The 20,523-nt window shown below is 44.9% G+C and overlaps 1 protein-coding gene across 1 annotated transcript in view; it reads left to right on the forward strand.

Annotated features, from left to right (window-relative positions):
- ADGRL4 (adhesion G protein-coupled receptor L4) overlaps positions 1 to 20,523 on the forward strand; it is a 290,259-nt gene that overhangs the window by 149,237 nt on the left and 120,499 nt on the right. The window contains exon 10 of the mRNA XM_075320254.1: positions 1,103 to 1,282. Within this exon, the coding sequence (XP_075176369.1) occupies positions 1,103 to 1,282 (180 nt within the window). The remainder of the gene's footprint in view (positions 1 to 1,102; positions 1,283 to 20,523) is intronic.

A 20,523-nucleotide genomic window follows, 5' to 3' on the forward strand; every position in this document is an offset into this window, starting at 1 on the left:
ATAGAAAGACTGGAAATATTGCCAGCGTCGTGGACCCTTCTATCTGCAGATAGGTAAATCAGCCTTATTGAATTACTCCGGGAAGACCTTACACTCCTTATAATTACAGACTTTCCGCACAATCCGATAATTGTATCAGCCGAGCGGACGATTATACAGTACGGAGGCTCCGAACGAAGACGACGACAAATTACAATTGTCTTTAATGCTTAGTAAAATGAACACAAGCCCGTTGTCTGGATCCGGCCACAATCGGCTGGGAGAGATAAGCGAGTATTAATTCCGGGGCTGGGGAGATGCGGAGCGCTCTCCCTATTATACCGCTATACTGGGAACGCGCTGAGCAGCTCCGCTGTAATTCCCACTGCAGTAAACATGATTCTAGTTATCGTTGTAATTGATACATCTTATCTTTCATTGGACAGTTTCTATGGCAACTTGATTGAAGAAGTTACAATTCTGGAAGTTTGAAAGTGATGTGTTGCCGCAGTAACCCTATAAATAAATACGGGATGCGATGGCGCCGTAGCTCGGGACCACCGGTGACTTCTAATCTGTAGGGGTCTGGGAAAGCTGCTGACAAATAATATGCCACACATACTGGTTGTCAGTGAGAAACTAATATTTCTCCAATGACAGCTTCCACTTTGGCTGCCACCCAGCTTTCCCAGGCTACAGAACGGCAAGTCTTCTAATTTGTAAATTACTATTGTAACAAGGTGTATCTCCGTGTTATAGAGTAGATTAAATTACAAGAAAAGATTCAATATATCTTGTGTTTTATTACTTGAAATCCCTGTATTTTCCATGCATAGGAGTCCAGGGGGCGGTCCTATATAGTGAATCCCGCCCACTGGACTATTCAATTGGGATTTTAATTTTAAAAAGTGCAAGTTTTATTGACTCTTTTCCCACAAAGCGATATATCGTTCTGCTCAGCTCCTCCCGGCCGATAACTTACCGTCAGCAGATCACACATCGAGTGTAAAGTTGGGAAACTCATCTCAAACACTTAGGGTTCAGATCTGAAGCACTGAACTTTATTGCAGGATTTTTTTTCCACTTATTTAACAACATATAAAGCTTTTTCTCCTCTTTTCAGCCGTCTGTGGATACAGAAGCAACAAAATGTGCATTCTGGAAATACGCCCCAGAATCGTTGCGGGGAGAGTGGTCTACGGACGGCTGCGAGGTGGAATATTCCAACGTTTCCCACACGGCGTGCCGATGTGATCACCTGACGCATTTCGCTATTCTGATGTCATCCCCTAATCATAACCAGGTGAGGATTTATCAAACTGGTAATTGTGTACAAATAATAATAAATAATAAAATAATAATAAACAATACTACTACTACTACTACTACTACTACTACTACTACTACTACTACTACTACTACTAATAATAATAATAATAGTAATAAAATAATATTAAATAAGAACAAAAATAATAATAAAAAATGCATTATTAATACTACTACTACTACTACTACTACTACTACTAATAATAATAATAATAATAATAATAATAATAATAATAATTAATAATTAAAAAATACATATACCAGTAATATTATTATTATTATTATTATTATTATTATTATTATTATTATTAACAAAGTTTCTTTGAGACAAAAGCAACAATATAAAGCGAGAAGGAATGCATGAGACTGGAAGAAAGACACCCAAGGATCTGTCATCAGAAAATCACCTATTATATAAGGCATATTTTCTGCTACATTTATTTATTTATTTATTTTAAATAATTTTTAAAAATGTTTTGTTTTTTTTTCATGCTACAATAATTTGTTAAAAAAAAAATAGTACTCCTACAATCTTCAAACTGACCCCTGGGGCTCTTTTAGATTCAAACCTTCTTTTTTCAGTAAGCATTTTCAGAAGACTCCTTATCATCAGAGGCAGGATCACAGTGACTGATAATACCTCTATACACAGCTGGTAACACAGGATCCACCAATCATAATTGGTGATTGATAACACCTCTATATACAGTAGATAAAAAGCATCCACCAATCATAATAGGTAATGTCACAGCTCACTTCCTCCCCGTGTACAGAGACTGTTAACACCTCTATATACAGCAGATAACACAGGATCCGAACCACCATTCACAATAAATTATGTCACAGCTCACCTCCTCCTTCTGTACAATGACTGATAACACCTCTATATACAGCTGATAGCACAACATCCACCAATCATAATAGGTGATATCACAGGCTCACCTCCTCTTCCTGTACTATGACTGATTGCACCTCTATATACAGTAGATAGCAAAGAATCCACCAGTCACAATAGGTAATGTCACAGCTCACCTCTTCCTCCTCCTGTACCGTGACTGATAACACCTCTATATACAGTAGATAACACAGGAACCACAATTCACAATAGGAGATGTCATAACTCACCTCCTCCTCCTGTACAATGACTGATAACACCTCTATATACAGTAGATAATACAGGATACATCTTTCACAATAGGTAATGTCACAGCTCACCTCCTCCTCCTGTACAATGACTGATAACACCTCTATATACAGCTGATAACACAGGATACAGCAATCATAACAGGTGATGTCACAGCTCACCTCCTCCTTCTGTACAGTAACTAATAAATCCTTATATACAGTAGAAAAAAAAAATTGTTTAAAAGAACAGAGAGTCCTCAGTGGTTGAGGTATATACAGTAGATAATACAGGATACATCTTTCACAATAAGTGATGTCACAGCTCACCTCCTCCCCCTCCTGTACAATGACTGATAACACCTCTAAGAAGAAAACGCGAAAGGGACGAAGAACAGTAAATCCAGAAGTATCTCTGCCCCATTAACCCTTTAATGCCAGCATATACAGCATATATATATATATATATATATATATATATATATATATATATATATATATATATATATATATATATTTTTATCACCAGCCCCTGATTGTCTGCACCCCTCGCAGTCCATCCGAGCTGGAGGAAGCAGACTTTTACCGCTTTCTTCTGGCTCGGAGAGATCGTGGCGGTTGCAGAAAATTACTGGCAGGAGGAGCATGGAGAAGTTGCGGAGATCCGACCGGATGTTTCCTGTTTCCATCTTTGCACCATCATGAAGCAAAGTCATGGTAGTGGACGATCCCTTTAAAGGACCAAAATCGGTTTCTCTGATCCCAATCATTAGAGTAAGAGCCCAGATGTCATTTCACCATTTCACACCCAACAACCGGGCGATGGAGCCGTGTACAACGGCAATGCTTTACTGTAAAAAATCGTATTTATAGTCAGGAGCCACTAAGGGGTTAAATCCCGCCACTCTGGACTTATATGGGGTTTTATAAGGCTAATAGACGGCAGAATCATGAAGAATGGACTTAACCATTTGCTCCGCAGTAAAGTGCTGACGTCCGCTCCTTCTCCGTTCTATGTACCAAGCTTTAAATAAATAATGATTCTCCACGTTCTCTAATTATTGATCAGGTAAAACCCAATCACAGACTTCATATTATTTTCTCATTGGTGTCTGCAGAGATTACTTTATGCTTAATAGAAATGGATTTGAGGAGCCTCGCTGAAGTCAATGACTTCTCATCCATCTCGGCTTTTGCTTACGGCTTTTTTTTTTTATTTTGCATTTTCCTAATTTTTATAATTGCTGAGCGCTTATCCAGCGTAAATCTACAAACAATTCATCTTCTGAGTGCAAAACAAATGCTACGTGGCCTGCGAGCCAACGAGGCGAGTGTCGTCATCAGCACCAAATGCCCCAAATGTATCTCCAGGGCCCCACTGACCCGGCGTATTCCTAAAGTGCGTCCTTTGGGTTTATATGGTGTGTACAGTGGTGTAACTAGAGTTCAATGGGCCCCGGTGCAAAATTTGGACCTGGGCCCCCCCTCCATCCCTGCCCCCGTGGGGGTACAGGATAATTAGGCTGACACTTGTCTCTCAACCTCAGCATCAACTTTCCCATACTCCGATATCCCAATATAATATCCAATATTATAATGCACCCCCATAGTTATCCATATATTATAATGCATCCCCCAGAGTCCTTCAGATCATATAATGCATCTCATAGTCCTCCATATATTCTAATACATTCCCCATAGTCCTTCATATATTATAATGCACTCCCCATAGTCCTGCATATAGTTTAATGTACCCCCATAGTCATCCATACAGAATTATGTAGCCCCCATATAGTATCATGTAGCCCCCATATAGTATCATGTAGCCCCCACACAGTATTATGTAGCCCCCATATAGTATCATGTAGCCCCCATATAGTATTATGTAGCCCCTATATAGTATTATATAACCCCCATATACCATTATGCAGCTTCCTTATACCATTATGCAGCCCCCATATTCCTCCATATAGTAGCATACAACTCTGATCTAGTTTAATGCACCCCATAGTCATCCATACAGTATCATGTAACCCCCATATAGTATCATGTAGCCCCCATATAGTATCTTGCAGCCCCCATGTAATATTATGTAGCCCCCATATAGTATCATGTGTGGCGCCCCTGACCTGGTCAGGCACCACTGAGTACTGCACCCATGCTGGGGACAGTACAAAACAGGTAATCCAGAAGGCTGACTGAGGTGTGACTACACAGGCGCATAGTGATCAGGTCTCACACATGTACCTTTGGGAGGACCCCTGGGGATCCCAGGAGGGGGCGAGGCCTCCATCTCCACTCAAGGGGTGTGGTAGAGAGCCTGGTTGCTAGGTGACGTAGGCAAGAACAGGAGAGGAGGGAACAGTGAGCCAGGCAGTTGAGTGGTGAAGTTCAGGGAGAGCAGAAGCAGACCATGTAGCTCTACACAATTCTGACAACGTACGCGCAGTGACTACCGACGGGGGAGAACGGTCACCTGGTAGTGCTGCCCGAAATCCACCCACAGCTAAAGAGAGAGCAACGGAGTGGAGAGTAAGGAGACTGTCAGGGAGATACCAGGCCCAAACGGGTAGCAGGTCCCAGTGCAGGGATAGATCCACCTGTCCTTTGCCAAACCTGCATGAGGGGGCACTTTACACCCCCAAGACAACACCACAGAGTCCGCAGCCACGTAGCAAAGTGAGGGCCCATAGCTCACAGGAGGCAAGCAGCCGGAGTGACCTGGTCCAGGCTACAAGCAAACGGGCCAAAAAGAAGGGGAGAGAGGCACCAGCAACTTCCCTGGGCGACCCCAGCAGGGCTTCAAGCAGGGGTTACCCCAAAACGCAAAGGGCTAAGGAAGGCGAGTCGGTAGCCACCCTCATCAGTCAGCCTGAAGGACACCTGGTTCCAGCCTGGTTCATCCCAGCTACGCTCGGGTTACTCACCCTGCCACCATCAGTGAGTAAAACCCCTGAAAGACATCCTGCTTGTGCGTGTGAGTCATTCTGCGACTTGTAGTTCCACACACCTACACGGGACCCTGGGGCTTGCCTCACTCTCAGGAGGCTATTACAACTGACTGCACCCACTATCAGCCCCAGGCACCCCTAACCTGCAGTGGCGGTCTCCACTGACCGCAATTCTGAGAGTGGCGTCACGACAATCAAAATAGAGGATTTCCTACCTGTGACAGGATCCAGCCGCGTGGAGTCCCTGAAGTTAATGCACAGCTGTACCGACACCGAGCCTCGGGGCCCCACACATGTAGCTCCCATATAGTATCATGTACCCCCCATATAGTATTATGCAGCCCCTATGTACCATTATGCAGCTTCCTTATACCATTATGCAGTCCCCATAGTCCTCCATATAGTAGCATACAACCCTGATCTCGTTAAATGCACCCCCATAGTCATCTGGCCACCGTGATTAAATACATACTTCTCATTCCCCCGCTGCCCGGTCTGCTTGGCGTGTACACTGTTCTGCAGCTCTCCACATCTCAGCACAGTAGGCGCGCAGTAGTGATGTCATTGCGCTCCGCTGTGCTGACACACCAGAGCGCAGACATAGCGGGACAACGACACCGATACAATTGAAAGTGCAATCCTTGGTGGCGGAGTGCCCAGTGGCAGCCCTGGCACTGGGCTCCATAGCTGTCACGTGGCCTGCCGCCATTGGCTGAGGTCTTTGAGCCCTCTGAACCCCTGGGCCCTGTCGCAATGGCGATTCTGTGACTACAATCGTTCTGCTCCTGGGCGTATACATTATATTTCACTGGATGATCCTGTGTATCAGCCTCTGCCCTCCCACTCATGTACACTGCTGCCCGGGGAATAAGTCATTTACGTGGTCAGTGCTGTAGCCACATACTTATCAACCAAGCAAGGAGCGAGCACGGCCAGATGTGGTGGCTCCATGTCATGCGGATAGTGAAGCCTCTGACTAGGGCTGTTAGTTTCCTATATTAACCAGTAAAGCCCCAATTCATCATTTTTATTCTTTAAAGTAACTTTCTTGCTATGTCTTGTGGTTTTTGCTACTTTTTTTTTTTGCACAAAAATTCTTCAAAATGGCACCTGCAATTGATGAATCTTGCCACAAACCCCAAAATGCTTTTTTTGCACATTTGCCTTTTTTGCACCTTTTGCCTTTTTTGCCTTTTTTGCACCTTTTGTCTTTTTACACCTTTTGTCTTTTTTGCACCTTTTGCCTTTTTTGCACCTTTTGCCTTTTTTGCACCTTTTGCCTTTTTTGCACCTTTTGCCTTTTTTGCCTTTTTTGCACCTTTTGCCTTTTTGCACCTTTTGCTTTTTTTGCACCTTTTGCCTTTTTTGCACCTTTTTAAAGCATAAAATCTCATTATCTTTAAAAGGTCGCAGGTCTTCAACTGCTCAAAAACAAAACCAGTGAGATTTATAAGGCGTCCGTCAGCCCAAATTTACATCTCACTCTCCACAAATCATCGCGTTTACATTAGTTTCTTGAAGTGATTTTTCTTTATTAGTGACTTTTTGACTTGCAAGAAATTCATCTATCGATTTGCTTTTTTGTCATTTATTTTATTGATTTTATCGTCGGTGTGCTTTTCCAGATGTTTTAGACTGATTAGTGACTAGGTCGTAAAATTTTGCACAACTCTGCTCCAGTCCCGCCCTGGAGGCATTTTATATGCATCAGTCATTTTAGTGCATTGTTTGCAACATTATTTTTCAAAACATTGGACATTTCACACTAAAGAGTCACAAAACCAGTTAAAGACAGAAAAAAAGATAAGTGTGAACACATAGCATAAAATTCACCATAGTGAAAATTGTCTGTTGGTGAAAAGCACAAGTCAGAAAAGAAAAGGGACTAAAAAAACACAAATGATAAATCAGAACCATAATCGGTTAGGAGAAGGAGCGACAATAAAAAATGTTATTTTATCTTACGTTTGTTCCCCCATTGCTTTAAAAAATAACTTTTTGATAATATGCAAATGAGGATGCCCAGTGCACGCTAGGCGTCGGTAAACAGTGCACCATTGTGGTCATTATTTAGTATACTGCCATCTCCTCCAGCAGTGGTTTGCTCAGAGCCAACAATGTCTGAAGATATTCCTGTGATTTGTGTGTCCGGCGTGTCACTGCAGCCTAGGAGCCAACCCCACATCACTGTCTCCTCTCTGCTGATATTACTGCAGATGGAGGAGAGAACACACACACATCACTCTCTCCTCTCTGCTGATATTACTGCAGATGGAGGAGAGAACACACACACATCACTCTCTCCTCTCTGCTGATATTACTGCAGATGGAGGAGAGAACACACACACATCACTGTCTCCTCTCTGCTGATATTACTGCAGATGGAGGAGAGAACACACACACATCACTCTCTCCTCTCTGCTGATATTACTGCAGATGGAGGAGAGAACACACACACATCACTCTCTCCTCTCTGCTGATATCACTGCAGATGGAGGAGAGAACACACACATCACTCTCTCCTCTCTGCTGATATTACTGCAGATGGAGGAGAGAACACACACACATCACTCTCTCCTCTCTGCTGATATTACTGCAGATGGAGGAGAGAACACACACATCACTCTCTCCTCTCTGCTGATATCACTGTAGATGAAGGAGAGAACACACACATCACTCTCTCCTCTCTGCTGATATTACTGCAGATATAGGAGAGAACACACACATCATTCTCTCCTCTCTGCTGATATCACTGCAGATGGAGGAGAGAACACACACACATCACTCTCTCCTCTCTGCTGATATCACTGCAGATGGAGGAGAGAACACACACACATCACTGTCTCCTCTCTGCTGATATTACTGCAGATGGAGGAGAGAACACACACACATCACTCTCTCCTCTCTGCTGATATTACTGCAGATGGAGGAGAGAACACACACACATCACTCTCTCCTCTCTGCTGATATTACTGCAGATGGAGGAGAGAACACACACACATCACTCTCTCCTCTCTGCTGATATTACTGCAGATGGAGGAGAGAACACACACATCACTGTCTCCTCTCTGCTGATATTACTGCAGATGGAGGAGAGAACACACACATCACTCTCTCCTCTCTGCTGATATTACTGCAGATGGAGGAGAGAACACACACATCACTCTCTCCTCTCTGCTGATATCACTGTAGATGAAGGAGAGAACACACACATCACTCTCTCCTCTCTGCTGATATTACTGCAGATGGAGGAGAGAACACACACACATCACTCTCTCCTCTCTGCTGATATTACTGCAGATGGAGGAGAGAACACACACATCACTCTCTCCTCTCTGCTGATATCACTGTAGATGAAGGAGAGAACACACACATCACTCTCTCCTCTCTGCTGATATCACTGCAGATGGAGGAGAGAACACACACATCACTCTCTCCTCTCTGCTGATATCACTGCAGATGGAGGAGAGAACACACACATCACTCTCTCCTCTCTGCTGATATTACTGCAGATGGAGGAGTGAACACACAAACATCACTCTCTCCTCTCTGCTGATATTACTGCAGATGGAGGAGAGAACACACACATCACTCTCTCCTCTCTGCTGATATCACTGCAGATGGAGGAGAGAACACACACATCACTCTCTCCTCTCTGCTGATATCACTGCAGATGGAGGAGAGAACACACACATCACTCTCTCCTCTCTGCTGATATCACTGCAGATGGAGGAGTGAACACACACATCACTCTCTCCTCTCTGCTGATATCACTGCAGATGGAGGAGAGAACACACACACATCACTCTCTCCTCTCTGCTGATATCACTGCAGATGTAGGAGTGAACACACACATCATTCTCTCCTCTCTGCTGATATCACTGCAGATGTAGGAGTGAACACACACATCACGCTCTCCTCCCTGCTGATATTACTGCAGATGTAGAAGTGAACACACACATCACTCTCTCCTCTCTGCTGATATTACTGCAGATGTAGAAGTGAACACACACATCACTCTCTCCTCTCTGCTGATATTACTGCAGATGGAGGAGAGAACACACACACATCACTCTCTCCTCTCTGCTGATATCACTGTAGATGGAGGAGAGAACACACACATCACTCTCTCCTCTCTGCTGATATCACTGCAGATGGAGGAGAGAACACAAACACATCACTCTCTCCTCTCTGCTGATATTACTGCAGATGGAGGAGAGAACACACACACATCACTCTCTCCTCTCTGCTGATATTACTGCAGATGGAGGAGAGAACACACACACATCACTCTCTCCTCTCTGCTGATATTACTGCAGATGGAGGAGAGAACACACACACATCACTCTCTCCTCTCTGCTGATATTACTGCAGATGGAGGAGAGAACACACACACATCACTCTCTCCTCTCTGCTGATATTACTGCAGATGGAGGAGAGAACACACACATCACTGTCTCCTCTCTGCTGATATTACTGCAGATGGAGGAGAGAACACACACACATCACTCTCTCCTCTCTGCTGATATTACTGCAGATGGAGGAGAGAACACACACATCACTCTCTCCTCTCTGCTGATATCACTGTAGATGAAGGAGAGAACACACACATCACTCTCTCCTCTCTGCTGATATCACTGCAGATGGAGGAGAGAACACACACATCACTCTCTCCTCTCTGCTGATATCACTGCAGATGGAGGAGAGAACACACACATCACTCTCTCCTCTCTGCTGATATTACTGCAGATGGAGGAGTGAACACACAAACATCACTCTCTCCTCTCTGCTGATATTACTGCAGATGGAGGAGAGAACACACACATCACTCTCTCCTCTCTGCTGATATCACTGCAGATGGAGGAGAGAACACAAACACATCACTCTCTCCTCTCTGCTGATATTACTGCAGATGGAGGAGAGAACACACACATCACTGTCTCCTCTCTGCTGATATTACTGCAGATGGAGGAGAGAACACACACACATCACTCTCTCCTCTCTGCTGATATTACTGCAGATGGAGGAGAGAACACACACATCACTCTCTCCTCTCTGCTGATATCACTGTAGATGAAGGAGAGAACACACACATCACTCTCTCCTCTCTGCTGATATCACTGCAGATGGAGGAGAGAACACACACATCACTCTCTCCTCTCTGCTGATATCACTGCAGATGGAGGAGAGAACACACACACATCACTCTCTCCTCTCTGCTGATATCACTGCAGATGTAGGAGTGAACACACACATCATTCTCTCCTCTCTGCTGATATCACTGCAGATGTAGGAGTGAACACACACATCACTCTCTCCTCTCTGCTGATATTACTGCAGATGTAGAAGTGAACACACACATCACTCTCTCCTCTCTGCTAATTTTACTGCAGATGTAGAAGTGAACACACACATCACTCTCTCCTCTCTGCTGATATTACTGCAGATGGAGGAGAGAACACACACACATCACTCTCTCCTCTCTGCTGATATTACTGCAGATAGAGGAGAGAACACACACATCACTCTCTCCTCTCTGCTGATATTACTGCAGATAGAGGAGAGAACACACACATCACTCTCTCCTCTCTGCTGATATCACTGCAGATGGAGGAGAGAACACACACACATTACTCTCTCCTCTCTGCTGATATCACTGCAGATGGAGGAGAGAACACACACATCACTCTCTCCTCTCTGCTGATATCACTGCAGATGGAGGAGAGAACACACACATCACTCTCTCCTCTGCTGATATTCATGGAGATTGAGGAGAGAACACACACACATCACTCTCTCCTCTCTGCTGATATTACTGCAGATAGAGGAGAGAACACACACACATCACTCTCTCCTCTCTGCTGATATCACTGCAGATAGAGGAGAGAACACACACATCGCTCTCTCCTCTCTGCTGATATCACTGCAGATGGAGGAGAGAACACACACATCACTCTCTCCTCTCTGCTGATATTCATGGAGATAGAGGAGAGAACACACACACATCACTCTCTCCTCTCTGCTGATATTCATGGAGATAGAGGAGAGAACACACACACATCACTCTCTCCTCTCTGCTGATATCACTGCAGATGGAGGAGAGAACACACACATCACTCTCTCCTCTCTGCTGATATTCATGGAGATAGAGGAGAGAACACACACACACATCACTCTCTCCTCTCTGCTGATATTACTGCAGATAGAGGAGAGAACACACACACACATCACTCTCTCCTCTCTGCTGATATTACTGCAGATGTAGAAGTGAACACACACATCACTCTCTCCTCTCTGCTGATATCACTGCAGATGGAGGAGAGAACACACACATCACTCTCTCCTCTCTGCTGATATTACTGCAGATGTAGAAGTGAACACACACATCACTCTCTCCTCTCTGCTGATATCACTGCAGATGGAGGAGAGAACACACACATCACTCTCTCCTCTCTGCTGATATTCATGGAGATAGAGGAGAGAACACACACACATCACTCTCTCCTCTCTGCTGATATTACTGCAGATAGAGGAGAGAACACACACACATCACTCTCTCCTCTCTGCTGATATTACTGCAAATGTAGAAGTGAACACACATCACTCTCTCCTCTCTGCTGATATTACTGCAGATGTAGAAGTGAACACACACATCACTCTCTCCTCTCTGCTGATATTACTGCAGATGTAGAAGTGAACACACACATCACTCTCTCCTCTCTGCTGATATTACTGCAGATGGAGGAGAGACCACACACATCACTCTCTCCTCTTTGCTGATATTACTGCAGATGTAGGCTGGCTTCTCACTTGCGAGTTTCTCGCAGTAGAGCAATGCGAGAAAAACTCGCATTGGAATCGGACACATGTTAGTGAATGATTCAGCTCTCAACTGCGATTTTTTTCTCAGTCCAAATCGGACTGAGAAAAAAATCGCAGCATGCTGCTTTTTTGCGAGTTTCTCGCACCATTTGTCCCAATGATTTCCTATGGAAGGGGATTAAAAGTAGAATCACACACGCGCACCAGCGTTCACATTTGCGAGTGTGGTAGTAACTTCGCTCATTAAATATTCAACAGATGAATGTGACATCACATTCCCAAAGGTAAATTAAATGACACATGTGTAATAGCTTTTATATAATTAAGATGTTGCATGAAACTAGCGTCACACACGCGAGCAAAAAGCATCGCACTTGCGTTGCACTCGCACCTAACGTGAACTAAAATCAGCCGAGTATTTTTCAGCCCAGTCGGACCAATTTTACTCGCATAGATGTGTTTCCAGCCGTAGGAGAGAACACACACATCACTCTCTCCTCACTTCTGATATCACTGCAGATGGATGAGAGAACACACACATCACTCTCTCCTCTCTGCTGATATTACTGCAGATGGAGGAGAGACCACACACATCACTCTCTCCTCTTTGCTGATATTACTGCAGAAGTAGGAGAGAACACACACATCACTCTCTCCTCTCTGCTGATATCACTGCAGATGGAGGAGAGAACACACACATCACTCTCTCCTCTCTGCTGATATCACTGCAGATGGAGGAGAGAACACACACATCACTCTCTCCTCTCTGCTGATATTACTGCAGATAGAGGAGAGAACACACACATCACTCTCTCCTCTCTGCTGATATTACTGCAGATAGAGGAGAGAACACACACACATCACTCTCTCCTCTTTGCTGATATTACTGCAGATGTAGGAGAGAACACACACATCACTCTCTCCTCTCTGCTGATATTACTGCAGATAGAGGAGAGAACACACACATCATTCTCTCCTCTCTGCTGATATTACTGCAGATGTAGGAGAGAACACACACATCACTCTCTCCTCTCTGCTGATATCACTGCAGATAGAGGAGAGAACACACACATCACTCTCTCCTCTCTGCTGATATTACTGCAGATGGAGGAGAGAACACACACATCACTCTCTCCTCTCTGCTGATATTACTGTAGATGGAGGAGAGAACACACACACATCACTCTCTCCTCTCTGCTGATATCACTGCAGATAGAGGAGAGAACACACACATCACTCTCTCCTCTCTGCTGATATTACTGCAGATAGAGGAGAGAACACACACACATCACTCTCTCCTCTTTGCTGATATTACTGCAGATGTAGGAGAGAACACACACATCACTCTCTCCTCTCTGCTGATATTACTGCAGATAGAGGAGAGAACACACACACATCACTCTCTCCTCTCTGCTGATATCACTGCAGATGGAGGAGAGAACACACACATCACTCTCTCCTCTCTGCTGATATTACTGCAGATGGAGGCGTGAACACACACATCACTCTCTCCTCTCTGCTGATATCACTGCAGATAGAGGAGAGAACACACACATCACTCTCTCCTCTCTGCTGATATTACTGCAGATAGAGGAGAGAACACACACATCACTCTCTCCTCTTTGCTGATATTACTGCAGATGTAGGAGAGAACACACACATCACTCTCTCCTCTCTGCTGATATTACTGCAGATAGAGGAGAGAACACACACACATCACTCTCTCCTCTTTGCTGATATTACTGCAGATGTAGGAGAGAACACACACATCACTCTCTCCTCTCTGCTGATATCACTGCAGATGGAGGAGAGAACACACACATCACTCTCTCCTCTTTGCTGATATTACTGCAGATGGAGGAGAGAACACACACATCACTCTCTCCTCTCTGCTGATATTACTGCAGATGGAGGAGAGAACACACACATCACTCTCTCCTCTCTGCTGATATTACTGCAGATAGAGGAGAGAACACACACATCACTCTCTCCTCTCTGCTGATATTACTGCAGATAGAGGAGAGAACACACACACATCACTCTCTCCTCTTTGCTGATATTACTGCAGATGTAGGAGAGAACACACACATCACTCTCTCCTCTCTGCTGATATTACTGCAGATAGAGGAGAGAACACACACACATCACTCTCTCCTCTTTGCTGATATTACTGCAGATGTAGGAGAGAACACACACATCACTCTCTCCTCTCTGCTGATATCACTGCAGATGGAGGAGAGAACACACACATCACTCTCTCCTCTTTGCTGATATCACTGCAGGTGGAGGAGAGAACACATACATCACTCTCTCCTCTCTGCTGATATTACTGCAGATGGAGGAGAGAACACACATACATCACTCTCTCCTCTCTGCTGATATTACTGCAGATAGAGGAGAGAACACACACATCACTCTCTCCTCTCTGCTGATATTACTGCAGATAGAGGAGAGAACACACACATCACTCTCTCCTCTCTGCTGATATTACTGCAGATAGAGGAGAGAACACACACACATCACTCTCTCCTCTTTGCTGATATTACTGCAGATGTAGGAGAGAACACACACATCACTCTCTCCTCTCTGCTGATATTACTGCAGATAGAGGAGAGAACACACACACATCACTCTCTCCTCTTTGCTGATATTACTGCAGATGTAGAAGTGAACACACACATCACTCTCTCCTCTCTGCTGATATTCATGGAGATAGAGGAGAGAACACACACACACATCACTCTCTCCTCTCTGCTGATATTACTGCAGATAGAGGAGAGAACACACACACACATCACTCTCTCCTCTCTGCTGATATTACTGCAGATGTAGAAGTGAACACACACATCACTCTCTCCTCTCTGCTGATATCACTGCAGATGGAGGAGAGAACACACACATCACTCTCTCCTCTCTGCTGATATTCATGGAGATAGAGGAGAGAACACACACACACATCACTCTCTCCTCTCTACTGATATTACTGCAGATAGAAGAGAGAACACACACACATCACTCTCTCCTCTCTGCTGATATTACTGCAGATGTAGAAGTGAACACACACATCACTCTCTCCTCTCTGCTAATATTACTGCAGATGTAGAAGTGAACACACACATCACTCTCTCCTCTCTGCTGATATTACTGCAGATGTAGAAGTGAACACACACATCACTCTCTCCTCTCTGCTGATATTACTGCAGATGTAGAAGTGAACACACACATCACTCTCTCCTCTCTGCTGATATTACTGCAGATGGAGGAGAGACCACACACATCACTCTCTCCTCTTTGCTGATATTACTGCAGATGTAGAAGTGAACACACACATCACTCTCTCCTCTCTGCTGATATTACTGCAGATGTAGAAGTGAACACACACATCACTCTCTCCTCTCTGCTGATATTACTGCAGATGGAGGAGAGACCACACACATCACTCTCTCCTCTTTGCTGATATTACTGCAGATGTAGGCTGGCTTCTCACTTGCGAGTTTCTCGCAGTAGAGCAATGCGAGAAAAACTCGCATTGGAATCGGACACATGTTAGTGAATGATTCAGCTCTCAACTGCGATTTTTTTCTCAGTCCAAATCGGACTGAGAAAAAAATCGCAGCATGCTGCTTTTTTGCGAGTTTCTCGCACCATTTGTCCCAATGATTTCCTATGGAAGGGGATTAAAAGTAGAATCACACACGCGCACCAGCGTTCACATTTGCGAGTGTGGTAGTAACTTCGCTCATTAAATATTCAACAGATGAATGTGACATCACATTCCCAAAGGTAAATTAAATGACACATGTGTAATAGCTTTTATATAATTAAGATGTTGCATGAAACTAGCGTCACACACGCGAGCAAAAAGCATCGCACTTGCGTTGCACTGGCACCTAACGTGAACTAAAATCAGCCGAGTATTTTTCAGCCCAGTCGGACCAATTTTACTCGCATAGATGTGTTTCCAGCCGTAGGAGAGAACACACACATCACTCTCTCCTCACTTCTGATATCACTGCAGATGGATGAGAGAACACACACATCACTCTCTCCTCTCTGCTGATATTACTGCAGATGGAGGAGAGACCACACACATCACTCTCTCCTCTTTGCTGATATTACTGCAGAAGTAGGAGAGAACACACACATCACTCTCTCCTCTCTGCTGATATCACTGCAGATGGAGGAGAGAACACACACATCACTCTCTCCTCTCTGCTGATATCACTGCAGATGGAGGAGAGAACACACACATCACTCTCTCCTCTCTGCTGATATTACTGCAGATAGAGGAGAGAACACACACATCATTCTCTCCTCTCTGCTGATATTACTGCAGATGGAGGAGAGACCACACACATCACTCTCTCCTTTTTGCTGATATTACTGCAGAAGTAGGAGAGAACACACACATCACTCTCTCCTCTCTGCTGATATCACTGCAGATGGAGGAGAGAACACACACATCACTCTCTCCTCTCTGCTGATATTACTGCAGATGTAGGAGTGAACACACATACACACACATCACTCTCTCCTCTCTGCTGATATTCATGGAGATAGAGGAGAGAACACACACATCACTCTCTCCTCTCTGCTGATATTACTGCAGATGTAGAAGTGAACACACTCTCTCCTCTCTGCTGATATCACTGCAGATGGAGGAGAGACCACACACATCACTCTCTCCTCTTTGCTGATATTACTGCAGATGTAGGAGAGAACACACACATCACTCTCTCCTCTCTGCTGATATTACTGCAGATAGAGGAGAGAACACACACATCACTCTCTCCTCTCTGCTGATATTACTGCAGATGTAGGAGAGAACACACACATCACTCTCTCCTCTCTGCTGATATTACTGCAGATAGAGGAGAGAACACACACATCATTCTCTCCTCTCTGCTGATATTACTGCAGATGTAGGAGAGAACACACACATCACTCTCTCCTCTCTGCTGATATTACTGCAGATAGAGGAGAGAACACACACATCACTCTCTCCTCTCTGCTGATATTACTGCAGATAGAGGAGAGAACACACACACATCACTCTCTCCTCTCTGCTGATATTACTGCAGATGTAGGAGAGAACACACACATCACTCTCTCCTCTCTGCTGATATTACTGCAGATAGAGGAGAGAACACACACACATCATTCTCTCCTCTCTGCTGATATTACTGCAGATGGAGGAGAGAACACACACATCACTCTCTCCTCTCTGCTGATATTACTGCAGATGGAGGAGTGAACACACACATCACTCTCTCCTCTCTGCTGATATTACTGCAGATAGAGGAGAGAACACACACATCACTCTCTCCTCTCTGCTGATATTACTGCAGATGTAGGAGAGAACACACACATCACTCTCTCCTCTCTGCTGATATTACTGCAGATAGAGGAGAGAACACACACATCATTCTCTCCTCTCTGCTGATATTACTGCAGATGTAGGAGAGAACACACACATCACTCTCTCCTCTCTGCTGATATTACTGCAGATAGAGGAGAGAACACACACATCACTCTCTCCTCTTTGCTGATATTACTGCAGATAGAGGAGAGAACACACACACATCACTCTCTCCTCTCTGCTGATATTACTGCAGATGTAGGAGAGAACACACACATCACTCTCTCCTCTCTGCTGATATTACTGCAGATAGAGGAGAGAACACACACACATCACTCTCTCCTCTTTGCTGATATTACTGCAGATGTAGGAGAGAACACACACATCACTCTCTCCTCTCTGCTGATATTACTGCAGATAGAGGAGAGAACACACACACATCACTCTCTCCTCTTTGCTGATATTACTGCAGATGTAGGAGAGAACACACACATCACTCTCTCCTCTCTGCTGATATCACTGCAGATGGAGGAGAGAACGCACACATCACTCTCTCCTCTTTGCTGATATCACTGCAGGTGGAGGAGAGAACACATACATCACTCTCTCCTCTCTGCTGATATTACTGCAGATGGAGGAGAGAACACACATACATCACTCTCTCCTCTCTGCTGATATCACTGCAGATGGAGGAGAGAACACACATACATCACTCTCTCCTCTCTGCTGATATCACTGCAGATGTAGGAGAGAACACACACATCACTCTCTCCTCTCTGCTGATATTACTGCAGATAGAGGAGAGAACACACACATCACTCTCTCCTCTCTGCTGATATTACTGCAGATAGAGGAGAGAACACACACACATCACTCTCTCCTCTCTTCTGATATCACTGCAGATGGAGGAGAGAACACACACATCGCTCTCTCCTCTCTGCTGATATTACTGCAGATGGACGAGAGAACACACATACATCACTCTCTCCTCTCTGCTGATATCACTGCAGATGTAGGAGTGAACACACACATCACTCTCTCCTCTCTGCTGATATTACTGCAGATGGAGGAGTGAACACACACATCACTCTCTCCTCTCTGCTGATATTACTGCAGATAGAGGAGAGAACACACACATCACTCTCTCCTCTCTGCTGATATCACTGCAGGTAGAGGAGAGAACACATACATCACTCTCTCCTCTCTTCTGATATCACTGCAGATGGAGGAGAGAACACACACATCACTCTCTCCTCTCTGCTGATATCACTGCAGATGGAGGAGAGAACACACACATCACTCTCTCCTCTCTGCTGATATTACTGGAGATGGAAGAGAGAACACACACATCACTCTCTCCTCTCTGCTATCACTGCAATTTGGAAACAAACACAAACATAAGTTTCTACTCTCTGCTGATATCATTGCAATGCATAAGCGAGTGCAAACATCACTCTGTCCTCTCTGCTATCATTGCAGTGCTGGAGCAAGCACACACATAATTCTCTCCTATCTACTGATATCACTTCAATGCAGTAGCCAGTGCAAACTTCACTCTCTCCTCTCAGCTGATATCACTGTAGTGCAGGACAAAGTATCCACATCACTCTCTCCTCTCTGCCCTCTCTGCTGATGTCACTGCAGTGCAGGAGCAAGCACTCACATCACTCTCTCCTCTCTGCTGATATCACTGCAGTGATGGAGCAAGCACACACATCACTCTCCTCTCTCTTGATATCACTGCAGATGTAGGAGCTACCACAAACCTCACTCGCTGCTCTCTGTTTTTATTACTTAAATGCAGGAGCAAGCACCCACATCACTCTCTCCTCTCTGCTACCATTTTAGTGCAGGAACCAGCGCAAACCTCACTCTCTCCTCTCTGCTGATATCACTGCACTGCACGTGCAAACATGCACATCACTCTCTCCTCTCTGCTGATATTACTGTAGTGCAGGAGCAAGCACCCACATCACTCTCTCTCTCTGCTGATATTACTGTAGTGCAGGAGCAAGCACCCACATCACTCTCTCTCTCTGCTGATATCACTGTAGTGCAGGAGCAAGCACTCACATCACTCTCTCCTCTCTGCTGATATCACTGTAGTGCAGGAGCAAGCACCCACATCACTCTCTCTCTCTGCTGATATTACTGTAGTGTAGGAGCAAGCACACACATCACTCTCTCCTCTCTGCTGATATTACTGTAGTGTAGGAGCAAGCACACACATCACTCTCTCTCTCTGCTGATATCACTGTAGTGCAGGAGCAAGCACACACATCACTCTCTCTCTCTGCTGATATTACTGTAGTGTAGGAGCAAGCACCCACATCACTCTCTCCTCTCTGCTGATATTACTGTAGTGCAGGAGCAAGCACCCACATCACTCTCTCTCTGCTGATATTACTGTAGTGCAGGAGCAAGCACCCACATCACTCTCTCTCTGCTGATATCACTGTAGTGCAGGAGCAAGCACTCACATCACTCTCTCTCTCTGCTGATATTACTGTAGTGCAGGAGCAAGCACCCACATCACTCTCTCCTCTCTGCTGATATTACTGTAGTGCAGGAGCAAGCACTCACATCACTCTCTCCTCTCTGCTGATATCACTGTAGTGCAGGAGCAAGCACTCACATCACTCTCTCCTCTCTGCTGATATTACTGTAGTGCAGGAGCAAGCACACACATCACTCTCTCCTCTCTGCTGATATTACTGTAGTGCAGGAGCAAGCACTCACATCACTCTCTCCTCTCTGCTGATATCACTGTAGTGCAGGAGCAAGCACACACATCACTCTGTCAGAAATAAAGCCGCCAAACAGTGTACATTGAGGGACTGTGGACCATGAAGCTGGTGCCTGTTTTACCCCATCCTAGGTGTTTTTGTGTTCCTCCACCTTTCCTCTGCTGGACTAATGCCACATTGCCTTACCACTCCCTGATTTCACCCTCATGTTGCACTT

This window comes from Anomaloglossus baeobatrachus, chromosome 8, assembly GCF_048569485.1.
Source record: "Anomaloglossus baeobatrachus isolate aAnoBae1 chromosome 8, aAnoBae1.hap1, whole genome shotgun sequence".
In the NCBI taxonomy this organism is placed as follows: domain Eukaryota; kingdom Metazoa; phylum Chordata; class Amphibia; order Anura; family Aromobatidae; genus Anomaloglossus; species Anomaloglossus baeobatrachus.